The 9,390-nt window shown below is 42.1% G+C and overlaps 1 protein-coding gene across 1 annotated transcript; it reads left to right on the top strand.

Moving 5' to 3' along the window:
* Positions 1–322: 322 nt before the first annotated feature.
* LOC106576754 (cytochrome c oxidase subunit 7A2-like, mitochondrial) lies at positions 323–7,958 on the top strand. Its single transcript, XM_014154125.3, has 3 exons — positions 323–510; positions 6,474–6,608; positions 7,002–7,958. The coding sequence occupies exons 1-3, from the start codon at positions 442–444 to the stop codon at positions 7,137–7,139; spliced, it is 342 nt and encodes a 113-aa protein (XP_014009600.1). The 5' UTR covers positions 323–441; the 3' UTR covers positions 7,140–7,958.
* The last annotated feature ends 1,432 nt before the right edge of the window (positions 7,959–9,390 follow it).

The raw sequence follows: 9,390 nt of genomic DNA, 5'->3' as shown, positions 1-9,390 counted from the left end.
CGACCGGAGGTGTAGTTTTATTTTGTACATGTTAGCATATTGTTTGCTTTTTACTTGTTTTGATTAAATAAATGCATCAAAATTCACAAAATGTGACATTAGCATTAATTTCCACATAGGCCTTTGCCAAGGAGTTAGCCTCTTTTTAATAGGGTTATGGCTAGATGGACTTCAGTTTTTGTAAAATTAACGACAGATTTTAACTTTTCGCAGCAGGTTCGGATAATTAGGTTAAGGTTGGGAAAGGGTTAGCTTAAATGAAGAAAACATATATACTTTTGACAAAAAGCCGCCATTATCATTATATTCTAATCAGGCACCACTGAGCCAACCTGCTGTGTCGTTAATGCTGGGTCCATCCTCTGCACGTTTAGCCAACAAGGGGATATCCGTGATCCGACCTTATTCGTAACTGTTGTTTTTGTTTTGCAACCAAGTAAAATGTACTACAAGTTAAATGGAGTTACACAAAGACTTGCCGGATCGGCACCAAGTGCGTACAGCCCTCAGGTAGGAACAGAAAGCATGTCCAGCAGTCAAAGATGTAAAAATCCACTAATGACCTTCACATTGTTAGCTAGCTAACGTTAGCTTCAATTGGGCACAACAAACGCATGCATTGATTTACACAACATGGCTAAGAAATCTCGCCACATATATTTGTTTTATAACAGTTAACTGGCTAGTTAATGTTGTGGTTGGCTAAGGTAACTCGACCTACAAAGCTAGCAAACACATTAGCCCTAGCTAGCAAGTTGGTGCCGGTTAGCTAGCAGCGTTTTGTTGCAGAGACATTCCGGATTAGTCTTGTGAATTTCCGGCAGACTAGACGGTTTTTGGCGTATTGCTACCGTTCTCATTTCGGAATGTGCATTCCACATAGTGAAAAAAAAAGAGTAATAGGATAAATGTATTGCACCACCATCTATGACAATCTATGTGCCGGATCGGCAGGTAGCCTAGTGGTTAGGGCGTTGGGCCGGTAACTGAAAGGTTGCTTGATCAAATCACCGAGCTGAGAAGGTAAACATATGTCGTTCTGCCCCTGAACAAGTCACTTGACCCACTGTTCCCCGGTAGGCCGTCATTGTAAATAAGAATCTGTTCTTAACTTACTTGCCCAGTGAAATAAAGGTTAAATTAAAAAAGAGCCAATTTATGCTTGAGCCGAAAATGTGGTCGGATGCGCCGTATTTTACCTTTATTTAACTAGGCAAGTAAGTTAAGAACAAATTCTTATTTTCAATGACGGCTTAGGAACAGTGGGTTACACCATCCATGGTGTGAGGCACAATTGAGCTCCCACTGCATCGCCATTCACCTCTCAAATTTTGTAACAACGTGGAGGGTCAGCATTGACATGATTGGTTGGCGGGAGGTTCTGGCCACAGTGATGTACTGGGCCGTATGCACTACCCTCTGTAGTGCCTTGCGCTCACTTCCTTGACAATTTCCTTCACAACAGCTCTGCGCTGCTTGGTGAAGTGCAATAAGTGAATGCCCTGATTTCTGCAGAGGCCATATCACCCTAAATTCTGTATGGGCAATAATGCAGATGGCGGAATGACCATGCAGCACCTTTAACGCCTAGATAACACTGATGGCTTTATTGCGCAAAATGGTACACAGCATCATTTGGATATGTGTGCAACAAAAGTTAAACAGTCACCTTCAGCTACCATTCCTGTCAATCTGACGACGTATACAGTTTGAAACATACTTTTGATAAATTCAACATATGCACCACACAGAACCACTGCAACTGCCTTTGCAACGCAATGCTGCAAGGCAAATGCAGCATTCCATTTTAAAATGAATGTACTTCTGATGTACCAAAATGCAAAGACGCTGTCGGTGTGATCTAGGCGTAACCCTGCACCGACTGCAATGCACAACAGAGTGTAGTGCGTACGGCCCAGTACATCACTGGGGCAAAGCTTCCTGCCATCCAGGACCTCTATACCAGGCGGTAGGGGGTACCGGTACAGAATCAATGTGCAGGCTTAATTGAGGTAATATGTACTTGCTTAGTTTTTTTAACTAGGCAAGTCGGTTAAGAACAAATTCTTATTTACAATGACGGCCTACACCTGCCGACGCTGGGCCAATTGTGTGCCACCATATGGGACTCCCAATCACGGCTGATTGTGATACAGCCTGGATGGAACCGTGCAAATGTGATACCATTCCACCTATTCCGCTCCAGCCATTACCACGAGCCCGTCCCTCCCAATTAAGGTGCCACCAATCTCCTGTGACGTAGTGGTAAAGGGACTATGCATAGTTAATAAACAGCAAGTAGCAGCAGCAGTGTTAAAAAAAAAAGGGTTAATGCAGGTAGTCCAGGTATCAATTTGATTAACTGTTTAGCAGTCTTATGGCTTGGAGGTTGAAGCTGTTAAGGAGCCTTTTGTGTTACTTATTTTTTAAACTTTTGTTTATTTAATTTGGTATTTATTTTTCTAGCACATAGTCAGTCTTAACCAACAATGCAGAGTTGTTTTTTTAAGGGCTTGTAAGTACGCATTTTATGTTAAGATCTACACCTGTTTGTATTTGGCGCATGTGACAAATAAAATTAGATTTGATTTACACTATCCCCCAAAAACCTACCACCCTATCCCACTACATGGCCCTAAACGATCCTACACCAGGCTGTTGGCCTGGGAGGACGGAACCCCTTCTCACAACTTTCTTTAGATCTTCTCCAGTAAAATATCTCACAACCAAATATTTTGCTGCTGCTGCAACTACCACAGTTATATTCTGGCTATAAACCCAAGAAATCCAACCTTACTAAAACTCATCCTATCTGGCTGGCTCCCTCTCTCTTCAGGCCTACTCACTGGGGGGCTCCCAGTTGACTCACTCACCCTTGGGCTCTCCTCTTCATTGCCTCAGTATAGGAAATATTTTACCTCTCCTCTCTTTCAGGCAGATACACAAAAAATCGAAACAATTCCTGTTCTCAAAACTTTCGCAGACGTAACCATTCCCAGTTTGTCCTTTACCAAGCCCGATACAATGAATGGGTCGGCCCAAAAGCTCGAATCCACTCTTTCCAAAAATCCATAATCATCTGGTAGGATTATCAGGGAAAACGTTGGAAGTGTCCACTACACCTGTTGCCGCAGGTATGTCCACTTCATCCTGGACCGGCTCAACCTCAGAATCCTCACCGCTGCCATCTGACACCATTTGTAGATCATCAAGTTTCTCAAGAGCATGGAGACCTGTAAGTCAATCAGGAGACGTAGGTATGTACACCTCGAACGAAGGTGTATACTCAGACAAATCTCTGATCTTACATTTACATTTTAGTCATTTAGCAGACGCTCTTATCCAGAGCGACTTACAGTAGGGAATGTCTACATTTCATACAATTTCATACATTTTTTTTTTTCTGTGCTGGCCCCCCGTGGGAATCGAACCCACAACCCTGGCGTTGCAAACACCATGCTCTACCAACTGAGCTACAGCGCCATTCTTACGCTTTCGCGTCATTGCACCTCTGTCCGAAAGTTGTGGCTATTACCAACTTCTCATGACGTCAGTGATCTTCAGGTCGGGAAGTCGGAAGATGGCAGAGTTTCCGACTTGGAATTCCAAGTTGGATGACCGTTCTAGGGCTTTCCCCGACTAAAAATGTTGGTCGACCGAAAGTCATTGTTCTTTAAATTTTAACTGTGTATTTTTTTCATATAGACACACCCTATGTGTTTGAATAAAATCGACTATATGCATTGAGCTTGTCTGAGGCGTTTAGCTTACGATTTGATGAAATAAGACGACTGCTTCGAGGGCGTCAGAGATCTAGATAACCAGAAGAAAAAACCTTAACCTGACCCAACTATTCTCCTCCTGCTGGCTTTTGCACATTCTGCCATTACTCTCCTGAAGTTGCCAGTAATAGGCAACACGAGGAGTCGGCAACCTTTCTCATGTTGAATGCAAATTTATCTTACCATTTCTACCGATGTGTGTGGCAGTTGTTTTCATATGCACATTTTCCTGAAACGGATTCATTTATAATAACTTTTTCATATCTCAAAATCATTATCATGTGGTTCATCAATTCGATCTAAATGGAAAATGATAAAAACCTAAAAAGTAACTTCTATTGCCATTACCAACTATTTAAAAGTAGCCAACAAATAAAAGATTGCAGCCTGCAGGTAGAAAATATCCTGATTCAAAAAGAAATATCCTATAAATCACATTGGCTACACATGGCCTGTCTACAACGAACTTAAAACATTGTATTAACTTGGGTCCAGCCCGAATGCAACATTGTATAAAATATTCAGGGCCCTCAGTTTCCCATGCAAGTGGGCTTTGGACAGACACAGCTGTAGGCTATTTGCGCAAGGGATAAGAAGCAGTGTTTGACATGGGCAGGAGCTCACCAGACCTGAGTACCTGTACCTCAAATGTTCTACTGCTTGAGTTCCTGTTCCTCTTATAGAATATCAGCTCAGAAGTATTGTGGCGCTCCTGCACTTAAATATGAACTGTACCAGCACCCAAAATGACTACCGGAAACCTATTTCAGTCAAAGTCGAGCACTGATAAGAAGTAATCAGGTATTTTCTGATGTTTCGACTGGATCCGAGCATGACATTTTTCCCTTTCACACTGAGTGGTTATCGAAAGCGGGAGAGCTGAAAAGATTTTTCAAATACATTGAGGAACTATTGTAATTCTCAATGGGGCTGTTTGAGGTGAAAACATTACTTTGAGAAGCTCCACAGGTCATTACTGGTGGTGCGTTAAGCTAATCAGAAATACTATCAGATCCCCAAATGGGCACATTTTATATGCCTACATTTGCGCGCAGGCCAGGTAGCCTATAGGCCTACTTCTATGCGTGCGCGTCCTTACTCAACATTCATAGGAGCGCTCCAAACAAAATACAATTGACAACTCGTAAATTGAATGAAATAAACCAAAACTTGTTTCTCACAAGTGTAGCATAGGTTGTGCACTGCAAACAATGTGTCCACTCAGATAATGGGAAGACTGCAATACTATTGAATGCATTAAAATATATTACCGTAAACCAAATTAACAAACATTGTAGATTAGGAATTACCGGTAAATGTACTACTGATGGTATATGTAAGGGGGGTATTGATAGACTAACAATCAAACACAAGAAATTCACTCAATTTAAGTTATGAAACAATGAATGTGCACAAATTGGCGGGGGAGAGCGCATTCTGGAGAGAAGTGCATTGTGCATCTAGTTGCATGGTCAATCCGACGTCTCCATTGGCTGTGCAGCATTTAGGGTGATATGGCCTCAGCAGAAGTCAGGACATTCATACTTCTTGTGTTTCGCGGAGCAGTGTAGAGCTGTTGTCAAGGAAGTGAGTTTATATTTATACAGAATGTACCCCCCCCCCCATCAACCAATCACGTCAATGCGGTGCTATACAGAGCGCATTGTTACAGAAGTTGGAAGGCGCATGGCGATGTGGTGGCAATGCTCCGATACCTTCTGCCCAACTAAGGGAGTTAACAGCTCGTGGCTGAGGTGTGGGGGGCTGGTCCTTGAAGATGCTGCTAGTACCGTGGCTACTAATATTACATCAACTACCAAAGATGCATAGATAGCTCATCCGTTAGTTATGTACCCTAATAAGGTATCTAGCTAGTTTTTATAGCTAGCAAACGCTACCTATGAAACAGTCCTAGCTATGTTGAGTGAGCCACAACCACACCACTTTTGACCCTGTTGACCTTATTGGTGAGGGAGGAGTGCCCTTCTCAAATCCAACAGTAATCTGCACCAGTCGGTCATGTTGTCAACAAGGCAGCATGATGTATTGTTCAGAAACATGCATCTCTTTTCCATATCTAGTTTGGAGAATAACATTATTTGGAAGGCATATAAAGTGTTAGCAAAGCAATCACCTTTGCACGTGTAAACAGCAGACCTCCTAATCCTTACTACATGCGTAAAGGGATACTTTGGGATTTTTGGCAATGAAGCCCTCTATCTAGATGAACTCATGGATACCATTTATGTCTCTGCGTGCAATTTGAAGGAAGTTGCTAACTAGCGTTAGCACAATGACTGGAGGTCTATGGTAACAGCTAGCATGTTTTTAGTTAGCATTGGCTTGCAAAACGACCTCTAACTTCCTTCATATTGGACACAGAAATACAATTGGTATCCATGAGTTCATCTGACTCTGGGGAAGTAGATAAGGGGCTTCATTGCAACAATCCCAAAGTATTTCTTTAACATAAGTCAGTAGTTTTGAGACGAATTTGCCGGGGGGGGGGGGGTCTTCCTAGGGCATACATCTACATTATGTATTTCTTTTTTCAGTGGCGGCCATGATTTAGCAACGGCGGTGCACCGCTGCTAAATGCATAAAGGGCAAACACTGATAGGACCAACTATGTGTTTTGTGGATGTTTGGGTCATGTGGTTTCCACAGTCTAAAGTTTTGTTGTCTCTCCAGGGGTTGAGGGTAACAGTGCCCATGGAGGCCCCTCCAATGATCTTTGCCACCCCCACCAAATATGTGTCGGAGGCAGGGAACACGGTGGAGTACCTGGGACACAACAAAGTCCCTGACCTACAGAAACTCTTCCAGGTACAGACACTGCACGAACCTTTTGTTTGACCCACACACTACTTGGCTTCCTAGGGTCATTGGTGTTCTGTGATAATCACAGAACCCCAATAACCCAGGAAGCTTGTGTAGGAGTTTTTCCTACTTGACCTTGGTTTGTTAGAAGATAAAGCGATCAACTCCTGTGGTAATTTACTTCAACCACGAACTACATTCACTGCCAATATTCCTTCTAGTTCCGACTAGTTTTCTAGAAAGTTATATACACTGTCCCTGCAGAGAAGTTGTGAGCAATGATAAAGTTTGGACTTTAATAAAATATGACATATCTCAGGATTCCCCCCTGTGACTCACAGTGGGGAGTTGGAAACTTCTATCACATTTCTCATTCTCTTTATTCTGTCTACATTGCAGAAGTCTGACGGTATCCCTGTGCACCTGAAGAGAGGCCTGATGGACAAGATGCTGTACAGGACCACCATGGGCCTGACCATTGGTGGGACCCTCTACTGCCTGATGGCTCTCTACATAGCTGCCCAGCCAAGGAAGTGATCTGCTCATCCAGCCTCTTCCCCTTCAAGGGTCCAACAGGATTCTATATGATTAGGAGCAATAATGTGGATGATGATTGTGCTCAGACGGTCAAGGAAAGGAATCCCTTTACTCTCAATTATATGTCCCCTGGTCTTATTGATTGCCTAGTTTCATGTTAAGGTTTTCATCAGACTCAAATAATCTATACTTTGTCAAATTTAAGTCCATGTAATATCACTACTTGCCCTATCTTACTTGCTCTGTGTTCTTGTGCAAGTTGTGCATTTCCACATGTATACCTCTACTGATGTCTCGGTAACAACCAACACCATATCAGTGGTACATAATTATGACGGCTCGTGTATCAACAATCTACATTTTTTAAAAGTCTGACCATGTTTTCTGCCAGAGCGCTCATCTATGTGCGTGGAAAGAATTTGGGGTCTCATAACATGGATGGCTTTGGGTGCTCATAACATGGATGGCTTTGGGTGCTCATAACATGGATGGCTTTGGGTGCTCTTTTGTTCTGGACGAGAGGGTGGATGGGGCTAGCACCTTTTTCAAAGCTAATAATGAGGTGATACTTCAGGTTGTGTGATATCATTCATTGGTTTCTTTCTGTAATAAACTCTGCTTTTGAGAAGGCACATCTGCATTACCTTATTTGCATGCCCCCCAAGTCCCTATTTTATTTATGGTGCAGAGGTTGAGTTGTCATTTCGTCTGCATACTAACTGATGGTGTTCTGTAAAAAAAAGGGAGTACACAGAGTATCTGACAAGTCATTGTAATTTTGTCTTGGGATAATAAAGTATATTTTGTTTGTAAAACATATTTTTTTAGCTTTCTTTCATTTTGTTACCCATCTGCTTCTAAGAATAGCTGACCAGGAAATGGGATATTCCTTCTAGTGGGAGCCATGAACGAATGCTAGTTGGACATTCTAGTTCAATTTGTAGATTTATTTAACATGTCATTGATGATTTTCCAACATCGTCCTGGAAGACCAACTCCGCTCCGGCCAATTAAAAATGTGTATGACCTTGAGTATCGGGCTTCATTGAGGGGAAGCGGATATCTTGTTGATTTGATCTTTGCTTTATTGTTAATGAGTTTTGCAATAGGCAGCTAGCTAGACCTTTCCATCATACACTTATAGGTTAATATTGATGTCATGCAGTAATTAAGGGGATTACAGTTCATTTGAATATGACGTTATGTAATGTCAATTTTTGATATATCGGGCTGCCCGGCCTATAAAATGATGGCTGCGTTTAATCTAGCCACTTCAGCTATTACAGTTTGTATTTGTTGAAAAACAGGCTGTGGGTGGAAGTCTGTTAGAATGGCTCTGAAGATAATTGACCTACTGACTTAAAACTGATGTCTGAAATAGGCTGTTACCATTTTAGGAGTAGCTCTGTGCCTTATTATACAACCAATCCCAAACATATTGGGATCAGTCTGATCACTTCAGTCACTGAAAGCGTCAACACACAGACGTGCTTTTTCCGTGTTGTCATTCAGCAGTGCGACAGTACATTGGAGTGTTTGACTATTGAAATCATAACTACAACTTAAAGCCGTAGCTACGTGTGCTTAAACTGTAAACACTAGAAAAGTTAAGTGGGTGGAATGGTGTTTCATCTTGTTTCCCCGCCATTTCTCACTCAAACTCAGTAACCTATCAGTGACTAAGTGAACACACACATTAAAAGCCCAATGCAGGTTTTTTATATCAATATCACATTTCTGATTAACAATCAAGTGACTTAATAGTTTAACATTAAAATGGACAAAAAAAGTTTTTTTGCTAAAAACTCGGAGGGGAAAACAAACTACACTGAACAAAAATATAAACACAACATGTAAAGTGCTGGTCCCATGTTTCATGAGCTGAAATAAAATATCCCAGAAATTGTCCATATGCACAAAAAGCTTATTTCTCTCAAATGTTGTGCACAAATGTGTTTACATCCCTGTTACTGAGCATGTGTGTAACCTTTATTTAACTAGGCAAGTCAGTTAAGAACAAATTCTTATTTACAATGACAGCCTACCCCGGCCAAACCCGGACGACGCTGGGCCAGTTGTGCGCCGCCCTATGCGACTCCCACTCACGGCCAGATGTGATGCAGCCTGGATTTGAACCCAGTACTACAGTGACACCTCTTGCACTGAGATGCAGTGCCTTTGACCTGAGATGAGATGCAGTGCAGTGCCTTAGCATTTCTCCTTTGCCAAGATAATCCATCCACCTGACAGG

Source organism: Salmo salar, chromosome 18 (genome assembly GCF_965601325.2).
Source record: "Salmo salar chromosome 18, fSalSal1, whole genome shotgun sequence".
NCBI classification, from domain to species: Eukaryota; Metazoa; Chordata; class Actinopteri; order Salmoniformes; family Salmonidae; genus Salmo; species Salmo salar.
Note: the sequence above shows the minus strand (reverse complement) of the source record. Positions and strands in the feature narration are given on the sequence as shown.

Excerpts from the sequence above, each read along its gene's own strand:
- LOC106576754 (XM_014154125.3), top strand. The coding sequence starts at position 442 with ATGTACTACAAGTTAAATGGAGTTACACAAAGACTTGCCGGATCGGCA. Across the intron at positions 511-6,473 it reads CAAGTGCGTACAGCCCTCAG|GGGTTGAGGGTAACAGTGCC; the intron begins GTAGGAACAGAA and ends TTGTCTCTCCAG. Across the intron at positions 6,609-7,001 it reads ACCTACAGAAACTCTTCCAG|AAGTCTGACGGTATCCCTGT; the intron begins GTACAGACACTG and ends TCTACATTGCAG.